Source organism: Papio anubis, chromosome 1, assembly GCF_008728515.1.
Source record: "Papio anubis isolate 15944 chromosome 1, Panubis1.0, whole genome shotgun sequence".
Taxonomy (NCBI): Eukaryota; Metazoa; Chordata; class Mammalia; order Primates; family Cercopithecidae; genus Papio; species Papio anubis.
The window spans coordinates 49,832,951-49,851,698 of record NC_044976.1 but is presented as its reverse complement, the minus strand read 5'-3'; the positions used below and the strand labels follow the sequence as shown (position 1 = coordinate 49,851,698).

The 18,748-nt window shown below is 36.9% G+C and overlaps 1 protein-coding gene across 6 annotated transcripts in view; it reads left to right on the top strand.

The window, feature by feature from the left end:
• The window catches only part of EPS15 (epidermal growth factor receptor pathway substrate 15), a 162,125-nt gene that overhangs the window by 99,487 nt on the left and 43,890 nt on the right, over positions 1–18,748 (top strand). For all 6 annotated transcript variants that reach the window (XM_021941483.2, XM_021941474.2, XM_021941493.2 and 3 more), the window contains one exon: positions 6,916–6,988. In XM_021941483.2, the coding sequence (XP_021797175.1) occupies positions 6,916–6,988 (73 nt within the window). The remainder of the gene's footprint in view (positions 1–6,915; positions 6,989–18,748) is intronic.

The window sequence follows — 18,748 nt, the reverse complement described above, 5'->3', positions numbered from 1 at the left end:
TGTCACAAACAGTATCAAAACTCCCCCGCCGGGCACGGTGTCTCATGCCTGTAATCCCAGCACTTTGGGAGGCTGAGGCGGGTGGATCACAAGGTCAGGAGATTGAGACCATCCTGGCTAACACGGTGAAACCCCATGTCTACTAAAAATACCAAAAAAAAAATTAGCCAGGCGTGGTGGCGGACGCCTGTAGTCCCAGTTACTTGGGAGGCTGAGGCAGGAGAATGGTGTGAACCCGGGAGGTGGAACTTGCAGTGAGCCGAGATCACGCCACTACACTCCAGCCTGGGCGACAAAGCAAGACTCTATCTCAAAAAAAAAAAAAAAAAAACTCCCCCGTTTCGTTATTGATGTCACAAACTGTATCTTTATACATTGTGTATCTACTAACAGATTCACAAATTCTTTTTTATGCATTTGTCTCTTAAATTCTATAGAAAGTATAAAGTGGAGTTGTAAACAAAAATTACAGTTATACTGGTTTTTATATTTACCCATGTATTTACCTTTACTGGAGATCTTTTTATCTTCATATGACTTTCAATTACTATCTAGCATCCTTTCATTTTAACCTCAAGGTCTCCCTTTAGCATTTCTCGTAGGGCAGATCTAGAAGTAATGAACTCCCTCAGCCTTTGTTTGTCTAGGAGTATTTTGATTTCTCCCTCATTCTTTTGAAGCACAGTTTTGTCAGGTATAGAATTCTCAGTTGACAGGTTTTTTTCTTCCAACACTTTAAATATATCATTTTGTTGCCTTCTGACCTTCAAGTTTCTGCTGAGAAATCCATTGATAATCTTATTAAGGATTGATTATATGTCACAAATTGACAAGTTGCTTTTCTTCTTGCTTGCTATTTTCAAGATTCTTTCAACAGTTTGATTATAATGAGTCTCTTTGTGTTTATGCTATTTGGAGTTCATTGAGGTTTTTAGATTTGTAGATGCAGATCTTTTATCAAATTTGAGGAGTTTTCTTCTTAGTCTGCTTCTTACTGCTGTTTTGCCAACATCGTCTGTGCTTTCTTGTATAAGCTTTATCTCTGGCTGAAATACCATTTTCTTACCTGACATTTACTCTTTTCTTCAAGGCTTAGCTGAAGTCTCTCACCTCCTTCACGCAGTATTCTCAGACCGGAGTAATTTATATTGATAAACATGACATTATTGTCTGCACAGCTCACTTGGGAATTAATCATCCTACCTTCAGTGATACCAAGGAGACCTTTTCTGACCTTCTTCAGGGAGAGTCAAGTTCCCATTCTTTGTGTTCTCGTAGAACCTTTCCTATCCCACAGTGCTTACGTGTTGTAGCACCTAGTACAGTGCATTGTAATTATCTCTTTATATTCTTATCCCCAACCCCTCACACCAGGTGTGTGTTCACATGCTCTGAATTAAGGGCTTCTTAATGGCAGGTGCCTTCTGGTTTTATGTATCCCTTAAGTATAGCATAGTGACATGTATGTAATAGGATTCAATATGTGTTACTGAGTCAGTAGATAAGTTGCATAGTGGTATATTAGGTTTTATTGTGTATTTTCTCTATCTCTCTTCATAGCAATCCCATATATGGTTTGTAAAGTAGAGACTCATTTTATAGCTGCAGAAACTAGAGCTTATAAAGAGTTTGTTGGTGTTTAACTTTTTATTTAGCATCTGCTATGTAAACCGGGTATGCTGGCATAAATTTTGTAATCCTATATGCAATTGTGAGATAAAGATTTTATTATCCCTCTTTGAAGAGAAGAAAACGGAGGCTTAAAAAAGATGAAATGACCTACCTAACTGGAGCTGGTTTAGGCAAAAAGAAGAATTTGATGACCCCATATAATTGGAAGAGTAAAGGTATAGGTGGGCGGGAAGGAGGGTTAGAGAACAAATAGGATGTGTGCATATATGTGTGTGTGTGTGTGTATATATATGTGTATATATGTGTGTGTGTGTATATATGTAGAGAGAGAGGGAGACAGAGATTTATTTTAAGAAATTTTTAAGGTTGTGGGAGCTGGCAAGTCTGACATCTATAGGACAGGCTGGCAGGCTGGAGGCCCAGTGAAGAGTTGATGTTGCATCTCAAGTTTAAAGGTAATCTGAGATAGAATTCCTTATTCCTTGGGGAACCTCATCTTTCTCTTAATGCCTTCAAGTGATTGGATGTGGTCTACTTACATTATTAAGGGTAATCTGCTTTACTCAAGTCTACTGATTTAAATGTTCATCTCACCTAAAAAATACCTTCACAGTAACATCTAGGGTTGTGTTTGTCCAAATATCTGGGCACTGTGGCCTAGCCAAATTAGCCCATAAAATTAAGTATGACAGGAGGTGACAGGAGCCAGGGCTTGCTACCTAGAATGCTAGCTTTTTATCAGTTCCAAATAAAGGCATCCTAGATAAAGATTCTGACTGCTTTGGCATCGGTTACAGGCTCATTCTTGAATTAATCTCTGTGATTGTGTGGTGGGGTACTTTGACTGGCTAAGCTTCGACCAGGAGCCAATTTCTGGCCAGTCACTGCCCAGAGAGATGGCATCTTCTGTTTCAACTATATGAGTAGAAAGACATTAGAAGAGGCAGAAAGAGGAGCAATCTCCTAAAAGGATTGCTGAACCCTAGAAGGAGAGAGGGTCGGCCAGAACAAATAGCTGTTACTACAGTGATGTAAGGTGACTTGTGATAGAGCTTGTATTTTGGAGCCTGTTTTTCTCCAAATCTTATGGTTTCAAAACCATATAATGAGTTTCTAAAAGTAGAGAGCAGATAGGTTATTTTGAATGATATTCAGATAAGATTTTGGGGGTAGAAATTTTAGTGTTTACAGTATTTATTCTATAACTATATTAGATCAGTGTTTTCTAACCTTTTTTATAACTCATAATTCCTTTTGACAAATTGAAAAACTACTTCATTATTGTTTAAAATTCTAAGTAATGTTAATATTTAGGCTCAATATTAATTACTTGACATCTTACATATTTTGCCTTGCAAATCCTAAGATGATAGAGATATTAGCATCCACATACAAAAAATGAGACTAGGGCTCTGACAGGTTAAGTGACCTGATCAGAGTGAGAAAAACAATTTCTCAGAAGAGCTAGATTTTTCTCTGTTCGCTTGTGAGAGAGATTGGCAGTTAAGCTACTTAGTGATACCATTTTTATGGCTAAATGTACTCCAAGAGAATTTTTATAAATAAGTTTCAGGATTGAAAAATACAGCTTTGTGAGTTTTCACAACTTTCTAGTTTCTAATAGTTTCTAGTTTTTAATGTTTTCTGGTTACAAAACAGTGGATGCTGATGTTTAGGAAAAAAGACATAAAACTGTGTATCTGGGAAGGACTTTGAAGATGATTTTATCTTGTCTTTGATAATATTGGAATTGCATCAAAAACTAAGACAGATGGCTCACGCCCTCCTTGCACATAGAGTCTAGGAAAATGGAAGTGGATTGCATAGACTCAAGGTCCCTCAGCCTAACTGTCCTTGTGAATAACTTGACCATTTCTTATTAGATTTATGTGTTTGTCAACCTTAGGCTTCTGAAAGCCTAGCTTGAGATTTGCTTTCCTTGATGGTTCAAATTCACCGCTCCATGGAATCAGTACTGTGAGCCTTTGGAATACCAGGGAGCTTTATTCCTGACTTGTTCTTTATAGCTTTGGTACTTGTGGATTCCTCAGGATGTGCAAGCATCTTGAGAATGAAAAGAACCAGAAAGATAGTCTAAAATAGAGGATAAGTAGGATCATTTCATTTTCCTTTTCTGGAAATTACTAAGGTGAAGGTAATAGCTTTTCCTGTCATGACATCCAAGATGAGTGGTGGTTCGGGCAAAATGCTCACACACCGGTTTTTTTTTTTTTTTTTTTTTTTTTTGTGACACGGTCTAACTCTGTTGCCCAGGCTGGAATGCAGTGGCCCGATATCTGCTCACTGCAGCCTCTGCCTTCTGAGTTCAAGTGATCCTCCTGCCTCAGTCTCCTTAGTAGCAGGGACTGCAGGTGTGCGAGACCATACCCAGCTAATTATTGTATTTTTAGTAGAGACAGGGTTTTACCACATTGGCCAGGCTGGTGTCGAACTCCTGACCTCAAGTGATCCACCCACCTCGACCTCCCAAACTGCTGGAATTACAGGTGTGAGCCACCACACCCAGCCTCACACACCTCTTTTTGAAATAATGTCTTATATCTGCCTTATCTACCTATATTGGTGGGCTCCTTGAGAAGTTGCACGTTAATATTACTTTCTACTGTGGCACAGATCCTTAAAGAGAATTGTTTTAAAATTACTAGTGTTAAAAATAATGCTTGTATTGATTATGTGTCCATCAACTGTAGAAAAGTATACATGTTGTTCAAAGTAGGGAGAAGGTAAGAAATATGGTCAAGTATCCTAAGTGCACCTAAATATATGTTTAGATATTTTTATTTGCCTGAAATGAGAAGAATAGTTATAAAGGTTAAGAGTCATTGCAAGACAACAGAATAACATTTGAGCATCTCTGAAATTGTAAACTAGGTTGAGAAAATTACTTGATTTTCAGTCTGATTTACAGGACAGGTTTTCAGTTATAATTTTTTAAATAGAAAGTGATATAATGGAACATTTAATTCTTTTTAAGTTTTCTGTTTAGCAATACATGTTATACTACTTGGTTGTGCTAATAAAAGGAATATTATAAGACCAGAATTTTATTAGATAAACATGAATCAAAAGTTAAATTTAATTGATCTTCGTACTAAGAGGAATTAATGCCTAAAGATCTCCATATTTTTTTTGTTGTTGGGAATGGTCTTCAGAGTATGTTTAGAAATAACACCATCCTTTCCTCCTCTTCCCCTTCCTCCCCAATAGACCCCAAATTACGAAGTTTGTACTCCTCAAACTTCCTCCATTTTACCTAAACATAGACTGTGTTTGCTTTTCAGAGCTGAGTCCTTTGTAATCTGTTTTGGATTTTCACCAAGTGAGCTTCCTTCCTTTGCTCTCCCATCCTTCTGCCTTGGCTACTTTGAGTCAGCTCACTGCCTTCTTGTAGCCCTGTTTTCCTCCGTGCACACTTGATCTGAGCAGACACTGTCAGTGACAGCAGTTAGCAGCAGAGCAGAAAGAATTCAGTACAAGCGTGTGCACTGCTGATCTCTGACATTGTAATGTTTTCTATTTTTGTTATTATCTACTTTCAGAAACTGGGAGCTGAGTTGATACTGACCCTGTGTGGAATGCCTCTGAGGATTTGGGATGGGGGGAGGGTGCTAGATTTTCATATGACTTATCTCTAACATGCTGCAGCAAGACTGAAAACATTCATCTGCTCACATAAGGAGGAAAGAAAATTTCCAAGATTGAGCTTGCAGAATTTGTTGGGTATTTTCAGAAAATTTTCCCCCTGTGTTTTTCTATTTCTTGAATTTGCCTTATTTATATAAGGGTTGGAGGTGGGAGATGGCCTTTGCATAATAAATAGGTTGAGGTATGGAAGGATCGGACTGCAACCATGATTCGCATAGTAAGGGATTGTTTAAAATCTCCACGACATCGTGACCCACATTGCGACCCATCTGACAAACGGTTAGTGAGCTCCTTGGCCATCTCAAACGTTTAAAAGTACAATGTACAAATAGCTTTATTTGTATAGTTTCTTCCATACACATCTTAAGAACATTGTGCCTACATATCCAAAACAGTTTATTTTTTTCTACATTTAAAATCTCACCTCAAGAAGGTGAGAAATATAAATGAAGGATGCAGTTGTCCCTTAAGTATCTGCTTTGGTATAATTTTCTCACTTTCCTTTATGCTGGAACTAAATGGAGCCTGAGCTTACATTTTGGGTTATGTCTGAGATGGAAACTGAAATGTAGTCTTGAAGCTCGAAGGAGAAACTTGGCTATACTAACATGAAGGACTTGTTAAATGCTGTCTTCCCTTTTTCGCCTTTTACCTTTCCCCACAACCCCAGAAATGTACTGCTGCAGAATTCTTTGGGCTTTTTCTCTCATTTTGCAGAAAAGAAAGTGAAGGGAGGTGCGTGTGTTTGTGTGTGCGTGTGCACGCATGATTTCAGTACAACTACAAATGGGCAGTTAAATTGTTAAATCAAAAGAAACAGCTTTATTTTGCAATTCTGAATCTAAGGTTGCTTGGGATTCATTCATAGCAACCCAGGCCTGATTAAAGCGTGTAAGAATTTAGGTAACCATGTTTCAAAGTAAAAGTGGAGCCCAGCATGTTTGATTTGAAGAGTAGAAGAGGTAAATGCTGCTGTGGTTCTTTTTTTACTTTATGTATACTGTGTGTATATTTGATCAATTTGATTTGATATATGGTCCTAAAATAGCTTTTTTTGAGATGTAATTTTTGATAGAGCAAATTGCCTGTGTATTAACAATCTTTCCCATTTTCTCTGTTGTTTCATTCTAAAATTGATGCACACCAGTGATTTAAGGGGAAATTAACACTTCAGTAAATGTCTTTTTCCTTAATATTGTTGACTGTTTCTATTAGCCATTTTCATTTAATTTGACAGTGGTACCTAAGGGTTAACCTTACAGAGCTGATGCAACCCCTCCTTTTCTTTACCAGCAATTTTCATTGGATACTATTTCCATAGCAACAGTGACATCAGTGAAACCTGAGTGTTTCATTGATTATTTTTCTCCTCTTCCTTTTTTAATCTATCCTTTTTTCACCACATTTTAGTGAGAAAGCAATTTTTTTTACAAACGGAGCTTATATTGATTTTTATTCCATGAATAATTAAAAGAGGGTGGAAAAATCTGCCCTTCATTTAAAAATTGAATGTTTCACTATGTATTTAAAAAACGATTCAGGATTAGGAGGATGGATAACCATACCAGCTGTAGCTGATGTTCTAAAATATTCTTGCATTGTTTGCTGGTCTTCTAGGGAAAAGAATAATGTGGAACAGGACCTTAAGGAGAAAGAAGATACTATTAAACAAAGGACAAGCGAGGTTCAAGTAAGTGACCATAAAATTTAGTGTTCCACTTCTGATTTAGGACTATTCATTTTAAATGTATATGGTTATTTACTATTTGCTGGATGTTGTATTAGGTCAAAGGAATGCTTAACGTGTTTATATTATATAAATGTTTATCTTTTCCAAGATGATTGTTCTGGCTTGGAATTCTGGCCTGCAAAGATTATACTGCAATGAGAAAGCAGTATTTTTCAGCATAGATTTCTGGTTTTGAAAGTATTTTTTAAATGGTACTTACCTGCATATTATATCATTAAAGGTGTAAGTTTGCATGACTTACAATGTTAATATTTTTGCACCAGTAAAATTAGAGTGAGACCATTATCTCCTCCTCCTCCTCCTCCTCCTCCTCCTCATCATCAAAAACCAAAATGCTTTTTCATGCATGTGAAATTTTTGTTAGCTAGGAGATCTAGTGTGTTAAAGAACTGTTTCTCATAATACTGGTAGGGTGGGAGATGATATAGAACAATTTAAAGTAGTATTTTATGAGTAGCTTAGTAACCAGCATATCTTAAACTTTGGCATAAAGAGCTTTAATTCATTTTCATTAGGTGTTGTGTTAAATAGTTTCATTTTACAAAGAGAAAGGATGATAAAACCTCCGTTTTTGTTTGGGAAATGATAAAAATAAGGGGGTAGCAGTGTTTCTAACCTTAGAAATAGAGAAAACTGGGCAGTGCCTCACTTAGAGCAGTAAGCAATGCATGTGGCCATGTTATTGGGGTACTGTTTCCTGAATGCTGAACTGGCACATAGAGGAGATTGGATATAGAAGCACTGGTAGCAGTTGCTAGTAAGAACTCTTGGGTGGGCATTTCTTAATGTGTTGCTTGTATGTTGGATTTTCCTGCTTTTCCTAATAGTTTTAAGTAGGGAAAAACTCTAAATTGTTAGGTCCATTGTTTTGTTTTGATGCAGGACATTCATTAGAGATTGTCTGTCTGGTGGACTGTGCTAGGGCGGGGAGAATGATTTACTGAAGAGTTGAGGAAGAAACCAGAGGGACTTGTCGGAAGTTGATTCTCTGATTAGGTGACTACATTTATTATATTTACTTGAATTTTCCTAAAGGCAGTGCAAGTTAAGAGTTCATCTTCAATGTAATTCTCTTTCTGGTAGTGAGGTTAGGTGGGCATAAGAGGGTATGTTATCTGAATTACATTACTTTGTGCAGTTTTTGAGCTTCTTAGGAAATGCAAAAGAGCCACACATTTTAAGCAGTTATTACTAAAAATAGTGTAAAATGGAAGATAAAATAATCTATTCAAGTTTTCATAATTCGAAGAAATAGATGTAGCTATTGATACAATCTTGGACAGCTTCTAAATTTAGCCAGTTACTGCTGTAAAGTACACAGGTTCTTGTAATAGACAGCATTTTGTTGAGTATGTTTACCTGTTGGTTTTTCCCTACTGCGTTTTTTGAGGATGTGAATTTAAATATCCAGTTTAGAAGACTGCTGAAATTTACATTGTTTCCTTCAGTTTAAATAGGCTATCCTTGAATATTTGGTTTTTTATAATTATAGAAGTTTTGTTGTCCATCAGAATTTCTCCATGATTTGCTTGCCCTTCTTACTTAGTGGCAGTGGTAAGGTGTATGTCTAACCTTAAGCTTTGCAAAATCCAGAATGTGTGATTGGCACAAGAAGATGAAATGGTTGAATTTTTCCACATAGAGTGCTCTAAGTATAAGTAAGGCATCTTGGGCCATGGGAAGTAAAGACCAACTAGTAATCATTGAAAACAAATTCATTGAAAAATATAGTGGATTAATTAAAGATTGGGGTTAGTAGATTCATTATTTATTCCATCCCACTACAGGTATCTATGTTATGCATGGTAATGAGGCACTAGACTAAGAATGATGTGGATAATTGACATCTACAAGTAATTAAAACTCTTCATAGTAGTGATCATTTTCAATTTTCTGAAGCAAAACTTATCGTAGGTGGTAACAAGTAGATTCATTACCTTTTTTGAGGTAACTGATTTACCCATTGGTACTGAGGTGTAGACTGGAAACTATATGGATAATTAAAGTCTGTAAATAACTCCAGCTCTCAAAACTTACTTTCTAATTTCCCTGGCAAAAGGCAACTCACTGGAGCTATTAATAAATGGCAGAATCAAAGAGAGTGTATTTCACTGCTTCTTTCTGACCCTACTTTCTAATGGCGGTGCTAATGAGAAATGTCAAAATGAAGACATCAGGAAGGAGAAGTAAGGGAATTTTGACTTATCAGTACCTGCCACACTTGGGTTTTTGAGTGTTCTTGCTTTTCTCCATTTTAATAAAGTCACAGTGATAATATGAGCTCATATCTCAAACACAGAAATCAAACTTTTGAAGCCAAAAGTTTTTTTTTTTTGTTTTTTTTTTGTTGTTTTTTTTTTTTTTTTTTGAGACAGAGTCTCGCTTAGTCGCCCAGGCTGGAGTGCAGTGGCGCGATCTCGGCTCACTGCAAGCTCCGCCTCCCGGGTTCACGCCATTCTCCTGCCTCAGCCTCCCGAGTAGCTGGGACTACAGGCGCCCGCCGCCTCGCCCGGCTAATTTTTTGCATTTTTAGTAGAGACGGGGTTTCACCATGTTAGCCAGGATGGTCTCGATCTCCTGACCTCGTGATCCGCCCGCCTCGGCCTCCCAAAGTGCTTGGATTACAGGCGTGAGCCACCGCGCCCGGCCAAAAAGTTTTAATTTTCTTTTGTTTTGTGTTTATGTAGTCTCTCTAATTCAGTTAGAGTAGAAAGTCTGCTGTGTAATTAATTTCTGAATTTTTGTTTCCTGTCTGTATTTCTGTTAATTACTGCCTTGAAAACTTTCAGTTCAGGATTTTTTTCTTGAAGATGACTTCACATTTTATTTCATGAGATGATCACTGTTAGCTTTTATGAGATATACTACCAGTTTACCGAGTTCTGTGGACAAATTAGGCCCAAAGTGATCCAATTCCAAGGGGGAAACATTGTGAAAAGCCATTTTATCCCAAATGTCTAAGGTTTGGGTGTGTATTTTTTGTTTTGTTTTTTGTAAGGGGAGAAGGTAGACTCACATTCTTCCTACCTTAAAGAATTGCCTACATATGATCTTATTAAAAATATTTTTCTTCTGGCTAGTCAACAAATATTTTAGAGATTCACTCTCATATGCCTGGTTTCTTCAGTTTTGAATAGAACTTTATAGCAACAATTTGATGTCAAACAAACTTGAATTCAGTTCCTAGCTCTGCCACTTCCTAGGTTTGTGATCTTAAGTAATTTAACCATTCTACACTTTGGTTTCCTCATCTGTAACATGGGATAATAAAAATAACAAACACTAAGAGCTGATGTAAGAATAAAATGAGATAGTGCAGTAAAGTGCCTCACAGAGTGATTGGCACCTGGAAAGTGTTCAGTAAATGTTCTTAGTAGCTGTATTATTCCGCACCCTACAATCATCTCTTTATTACCTTCTCTTCATCTTTAAGCTCTTTCTTCTCTGATATCCATCTTCACATAGGCCTCTTGGACATAGGATTCTTCAATTTGAAAATACCCCTTTCATGGCTATTGCTGCCACCTTAACTACCAACTTATTTTTCTCTACTTTTATTGCTTTGTGTGGCCATTTTCCCCACCTTCCTATCTTTGTAGCGACCCTTTACAGTCTGCTGCTTGCCCATACCACACTGTGCATTTTCTCCCCAGGGCCTAGAGTAATGTTAAGGCCAAATCTGTTGGTCCTTGTATTAGTTACTGCTTTCTTGGGTTGTATTTTTCTAGATATCCTCCTACCTCTGAACCTTTGCTTCCATTGACTTTGCCAGAGACAGATGGACAGACAGACTCTGTGTGTGTTTATGTGTGTCCTTGCTTTCCTTCTCCATAACCCCTGTCATCTGTATACTGATAACACCCAAATGTTTATCAAGCTCTCAACTCTCCTGAGTGCCAGTCCCACATCTCCAGTTAACCATTTTGATATTTATCATTTGAAAATTAGTATGTCTAAAATGAATCTTATTGAAAAAACTTGGCTTCTGGTTTGAACTTACTTATTTTTCTTTCTCACTACTGCCACCTGTATCACCTAATATCTAAAATCTTAAAGTCATATCAGAAGTGCTCACTCCATTCGCTCTTGCTTTTCCTCCTAAAACAATTTAGTATGATGACTTTCAGATGTGGGAATCTTTACTGTTGCCCACTGCCACTGTTAATGATGGGAGGATGTCATGTCTCAGGAGTTATTGGAGACAGAGAAAAAAATGAAATACAAACCCTCCTCTTTTTTTGACTGACTGACTCTGTACTCTGCGCCTTATATATTCTCCTTCTTATTCCCACTTTTATGCCTTTTGTTGTTATAGTCCGGAATGTTCTCTACTTCCCTGCTTATATGAATTCCACCCATGCCTTAAAGCCCAGCTCATATCCCACCACTTGTTTTAAACTTTCCCTTCTCTGTCTCTTGGTCCACACCAGTCTTTCCTGTGTTAGAACTCCCAGAGGAATATGTATCCACTTATATATGACATGAACCATATGTTACCTGGTAGTGTTAGCTTGATGTGATGTGTATAGATTCCAATATCTTCCTTCCTATATATTGTGAGCTCCTTGAGCTTAGAAATTGTACCTTGGATCATATTTTTCATTATATTTGGCAATATATTGTTAGATGGAGGTAAATTTGAGGAAGCTGTTCACGATAGAAGTGAATAAACTTTGATTTTATGCATACAATTTAAAACAAGACAATACAACTAGAACCCATAGGTAGAAAAGATTGAGCGCACAGTAGTTATCATGAAAAGTCAGACTTCTTCATATTGTTCATACTACCCTCAGGTAAAAGAAGCTCCTTATTATTTATATTTCATCATAAGTAAAGATTCAGTAAGTCAGAGTACTTGTCCATGTTTTTTTGTTTTAATTCACTTAGTTTTTTTCTTAGATGAAGAGGGATAACTTATCTTAGATAGAAATAAAATTAGATACATGATCTCAGCATTCTTTTTCTGGCCATAATGCTCTTTAGAACATACTGGGAAGCATATGATTGAGAAATAAAGGCATCTGTTAATGGGGTTTTCTAACACCCACCCTACTTTATTAGGCTTCCTTTCTGTTCGTTGACTTAAACATCTTGTTCTACAGTTGATACATTTTTAATATTAAGAATAGTCCTAAAACTTCCATCAGATAAAATAGTATGTCTGATTATTTCTAGTTGTAGGTTAGTTTATAGAAGTTTTCTTTTAAAAAAATAAATAATTATATAATTATGTATAATATATAAAATATATTACTGATATTGATATGAACTATTAATATATGTTTGTGTCTGTTTCATATAAAATAGAGTTAAAAGGTTTAACTTTTCAAATAACTTTTAAAGTAACTTCATCAGTTGTACATCTGACTTGAGTTGCTAAAATGAAAGTTTTATTTTTTCATATGTCTAAAATTCTTAGGTACTTGCTTAAATTTTATTTCCACTACCCCATAGCACTTCATGGGGGATAGAGGGATAGCAGATAATTTGCCATTTTCAGTAACTTCAGTGATTTCTAGAAAACAGGACATTTTCCTTGAAATTTCTTTTTAAGTAAAGCCAAGATTGCCAGCTCAAATATCCTTTAATTTCTGGATGAGTAACCTCAGATATGGCTTGCTTTGGTATTTTTCTAAAATAAACCTTGGCACTATATTGCTCTAGTCTTGTTCACTTCATCCTTGCCATGCTCCAACTGCTGCTATCTTCCTTTCTTTTGCCATTGATGGCACTAGTAGGCAAGTAGACCATGATCAGAGGAATAGAGCAGAACTAGGAAAGCTTCTGCAAATGTCTTCTGTCATTCACTAGAGGGAATGGCATTCGATAGTGCTGAGCCTGTGCACAGACCCAGGAAAGGATGTTCCTAAGGGCCACATTTGGGAAAGAGAAAATTACCCAAGTTCAGCAGAAGACACTGTTTGTTAGGAGCACCTTCCACTGCTCTAGTTAAGGGCATGGCGGGGGAGGAGGGAGCAGGAAGAGAGAGAGAGAGAGGTACATCTGTTGCCTTAATTTAGTCTCAGGATAAGCTATCTGTACCAAAATAAAGTAGCTAAGTATATCTAGATGCTGATATTGATATTGAAATTGCATTGCAATGGTGGTAGCCTTACAAATAATTTTCCAGTGAAACTTGTTATTAGCATGTATATTTGCATGAGTTCATTTTGATTTTGTGCAGTTTAATAATTTTAATTCTGTATACTGGAAAGGAAGACCTTTTTGTATGTAGTTTAGTGTTGGAATTTTTTTTTTTTTTTTTTTTGAGGCAGAGTTTCGCTCCCGTTGCCCAGGCTGGAGTGCAATGGCACAATCTCGACTCACCGCAACCTCTGCCTCCCAAGTTCAAGCGATTCTCCTGCCTCAGCCTTCCAAGTAGCTGGGATTACAGGCATCTGCCACCATGCCTAGCTAATTTTGTATTTATAGTAGAGATGGGGTTTTTCCATTTGGCCAGGCTGGTCTCAAACTTCTGACCTCAGATGATCTTCCTGCCTCAGCCTCCCAAAGTGCTGGGTTTGCAGGAGTGAGCCACCGTGCCTGGCCTGGAATTTTTATAGACCTTTTTTCATATTTAGAAATAGACATAGAGAGACATTAATTATAATGAATTTTAATATGGACATCTATCCAGCTTGAAGTTTCTCACTAATGTTAGGTATTTCCTCAGGAGCCTTTCCTTTAAGTCCTATAGTTTTGTATTACTATGTAGATTTTTACTGCAGCTAAGAAATAAGGGAGTGGGACTGGGAAATTTGAATGAATGTGTTTGCTCTTTGGGAGAGAAAGGGCAGGAAGAAGTAAATATTATATTGGTTTGTTTATTTGCCTTCCTCTTACATAAGCCTGTCTTTTGAGGTTGTGTTTAAGTGGCTCACTAAAAATATTAAAGGAAACCAGCATTGATTCTATTATTGGTAGTTCTTACATAAAAATTCAGTCACATCAGAATATTTTTATATTGGTATTTTTATATTTTATATTGGTAGCAATGTGATACTTAAAAAACAGCAAACTTGACATTTTCTGATTATAAAAGTAACATGGATTCATGGTAAATTTGTAAAATGAAGAAAAGTATGAAAAAGATGTAAAAGGCCTTTCTAGAGAGAGCTATTGGTAACATTTTGCTGTATTTTCTACAAATATGTATAAATTTCTTTGTATTAATTTGTGATCATATCGTATATGCCTTTGTATTCAGCTTTTAAAGCTTAGTATCATGTCCTAGACATTTTCTTATATTATGTGACCCTTTTAAGATAAATTGCATTTTTTGTCCCTGGATTTACAATAAAAGACATCAAAATTACATCTGGCTTTAAAGATATTATTAGAGACATGAAGTAGATAAAGAAGATTTTTCTTTGGTGTATGGGGGAGGGTGGGGAATATGACTACAGTATTTACTGATGGGGATAGATAACATATTTTTCCTAATCCCACTCGAACATATTTAGTTAAAGGGAAAGAAAAAAACTTTTTTCCCTCTAGGATTTAAAACATGCTTTTGGGACCAGCATATTGTTATATAAACCTGTATAATAACTTTATGAACAAAGTAAGGAATTTATAATAGATTGTATTTTCTTTCTTTCTTTCTTTCTTTTTTTTTTTTTTTTTTTTTTTTTTTTGAGATGGAGTTTTAATCTTGCTTCCCAGGCTGGTGTGCAATGGCGCCATCTCAGCTCACTGCTGCAACTTCTGCCTCCCGGGTTCAAGTGATTCTCCTGCCTCAGTCTCCCTAGTAGCGGGAGTTACAGGTGGCCACCACCACGCCCAGCTGATTTTTTGTGTTTTTAGTAGAGATGGGGTTTCACTGTGTTGGCCAGGCTGGTCTCGAACTCCTGACCTCAGGTCATCTACCCACTTCAGCCTCCCAAAGTGCTGGGATTACAGGCATGAGCCACTTTGCCCGGCTCAATAGATTATATTTTCAAACTAACAAAATTACTTTAGATCTGCAGGTAACCTTCTTTTAAAATACTTTATAGCTGAACTAGACCAAGCACAGTGGCTTATGCTTGTAATCCCAGCATCTTGGGAGGCCGAGGTGAACAGATCATTTGAGCCTAGGAGTTTGAGACCACCCTGGGCAACATGGTAAAACCCCATCTCTACAAAAAAATTTAAAAATTAGCCAGGTGTGGTGGTGCATGCCTGCAGCTCCAGCTGCTTGGGAGGCTGAGGTGGGAAGATTACTTGAGCCCGGGAGGTTGAAGCTACAGTGAGCCATGATTATACCACTGCATTCTAGCCTGGGTGACAGAGCAAGACCCTGTCTTAGAAAAATAAAGGTATGTGCCATAGTGACATGTTAAAGCAGTAATGATTATTTCCAAATAATGAAAGTCTTAAATATCAGATCAGCCTTGGTCTATAGATTATAAAAATAATGAATCAGTTTAGAAGTGTAGATATGATTTTAAAAATTTTTAAAAAGCATTTGTCATAGGTCAGTTTGGGGTATTAATGAATAACTATAGTTTAAATACATAGTGAAGTGTTTCATATTATGTAAAAAGAATGTAAGTCTTTTCTTTCTGTCAGTCTCATGTATGTTTCCCATTAGTTTCTCCCACATACTAAAATCCTATGATAGTTACAGTCATTGCTTAATCCCCTGGAATGTGCCAGGCATTGTACAAGATTTTGGATAATCAAAGAAAGATGAAGCATAGACACTGTCCTTTAGAAGTTTGTAATTTAGAGGTAGCCATGATTACAGTATATTAAGTGTGACAGCAGAGGTTAGGAACAAACAGTAGAGTTTGAGCACAGGTGAAGGAAGCCCAAGATGAGTCGGAGGAGAGTAAATTTGGCTGGATTCTGAAGAATCAGTAGTGGGTTTCCAGGTACCTATGGTGTGGAAGGACATTGAAGACAGAGGTTATGGGTTGTGGAAAGGCATAAGGTCATTGAAATATGTTGTCTGTTGGAGAAAGAATAGGGTCTTCTGAGGCTGGGTCACAGGTGAATATGAGAGGAAAAGAAGGTAGAACCCAGAACTGAAAGTTTTAATATGTCTTGCAGCAAGTTTTACTTGATCCTGTAGATAAGAGGGAACATCACATGTTTTTAAAGTAACAGTGACTAGAGAAAACTCCTTTGCAGTGAGGTGTTTTTTGTTGTTGTTGTTGTTTTTTGTTTTTTTTTTGTTTTGTTTTTTGAGACAGAGTCTTGCTCTGTCGCCCAGGCTGGAGTGCAGTGGTGCAATCTCAGCTCACTGCAAGCTCCACCTCCCGGGTTCTCCTGCCTCAGCCTCCCAAGTAGCTGGGACTACAGGCCGCCCTACCACCACGCCCGGCTAATTTTTTGTATTTTTAGTAGAGACGGGGTTTCACCATGTTAGCCAGGATGGTCTCGATCTCCTGACCTCGTGATCTGCCTGCCTCGGCCTCCCAAAGTGCTGGGATTATAGGCAGTGAGTTATTTTTTAAGCAAGTTGGACATCAGGAATAGGAAGAAACAAAGGGAGAAAACCCAGTTTTGTATATCAAGGAAGGAACGATGAAAGCTAAACTAATTTGGTAAACAGCTTAAACAGAGATTTTAAGGTAGAATCTATAGGACATGTATGAATGGAGAAAATCAAAGATGAATCTGAAGTTACTAGACTGGGTGATAGAGAAATTGAAGTCATTTTTCTCTTTTGGCATGGGTTTATTCAGAGCCAATGCCATGTGCATATCTAAAGCCATATCTCTATATGGTATGGATTACTTAACAGTGTAGGCAAGGTTAAAAATTTAGACATGAAAAAAATTAGGCATGCTGGTAAATTAATGATAAAGTACTAAAGGAGTTCACCAGTTTGAAACTATGATCACACAGACTCACGGAATGTTAGCATTGGAAAGTCTTTCATGATCATCTATTGTGTTGGCGTTTTCAAAGGAATTTTAAAAATAAATTATAGTAAATAATCTATAAACATTTTTGTCAAAGGAATCAGAAAGAGAACATCTAATTCTTTTTTAATATTATTATACTTTAAGTTCTGGGGTACATGTGTGGAACATACAGGTTTGTTACATAGGTATACATGTGCCATGGTGGTTGGCTGCACCCATCAACCCGTCATCTAAGTTTTAAGGCCTGCATGCATTAGGTATTTGTCCTAATGCTCTGCCTCCCCTTGTCCCCCACCTCCCAACAGGCCCTGGTGTGTGATGTTCCCCTCCCTGTGTCCATTAGTTCTCATAGTTCAACTCCCACTTATGAGTGAGAACATGCGGTGTTTGGTTTTCTTTTCATGTGTTAGTTTGCTGAGAATGATGGTTTCCAGCTTCATCCATGTCCCTGCAAAGGACATGAACTCATTATTTTTTATGGCTGCATAGTATTCCATGGTATATATGTGCCACATTTCCTTTATCTAGTCTATCATTGATGGGCATTTGGGTTGGTTCCAAGTCTTTGCTATTGTAAATAGTGCTGCAGTAAACATACGTGTGCATGTGTCTTTATAGTAGAGTGATTTATAATCCTTTGGGTATATACCCAGTAATGGGATAGCTGGGTCAAATGATATTTCTAGTTCTAGATCCTTGAGGAATCGCCACACTGTCTTTCACAATGGTTGAACTAATTTACACTCCCACTAATAGTGTAAAAGCGTCCCTATTTGTCCACATCCTCTCCAGAATCTTTTGTTTCCTGACGGGTTAATGAGAGAACATCTGATTCTTAAGAAACCTAGGCAAATCAAAAATCTATATAATACAGTAAAGAAAAATTCAATTTAGAAGGGGCATAAGCAGATTTAACTAAGATTTCAAATGTACTTATTTCCTCATTTAAAATTTCTTCTCCTTCAATATTATAATTTCAGGTCTCTTAAAATAAGGACTGAATTAAAATACAGAAATTGTGTTTTCTTTCAGAAATCAAGTATCCCTGCATCTTAAATTTTCTGTACAGTTCCATTTATCAGTCCTTTGTGCAAGAGTTAGCAATTCATGACACAAGGGTCACTTTCTGCCTTTCTTTGCAGAGTTGATGACACTTACCAAACATCATCCGAATTCCTCAAGTATCATCCATTCAGCTGCTGCCTTTGAGTTTCCCTTCTTGTCTGCCTGCTCTGCCTGGGCTCTAAAGGAATTTTTTAAAGAAAGCAACATATTTTTAGACTAACCAGTTGGTTAAGAAAATATAAGATAAAAAGCAATTATTGAAAGCATTGTTCAGTGTTCTATTTAATCACAGAAACATCTCCATATATTTGAAAAATAGTGACACACATGTGAGACATTTAGTCTGCAGATAGTATATCACATGATGGTTAAGAGCTCAGGCTGTAGAGTCAGAACCCAGTTTGAATCCATAGCTTACTATTTTTAACTTTGGACAAGTTACCTACATATCAGTGCTTCAGTTTTCTCATCTGTAAAATATGAATGATATTAGTACCTAATTGATAGATCTGTCATATAGACTATAAATAAGTTAGTATATTTGAAGAGCCTAGAACAGAACCTAGCACATTGTAAGTAACATTTAAAGTGTTGGCTATTATCATGATGGTGCTATCTTGTGTAACCTATGCAGTAAATCAGAGACCTTTTACTTTTAAGTTTCTCTTCTGTTCTTAGATTCTTATTCTGGTGAATGACTGTTGGGACTTTTGAATAGATACTACTTTTAGAAATTTGTGTTCAGTTTTACCTCACCCTCTTTGAGATTTTTGCC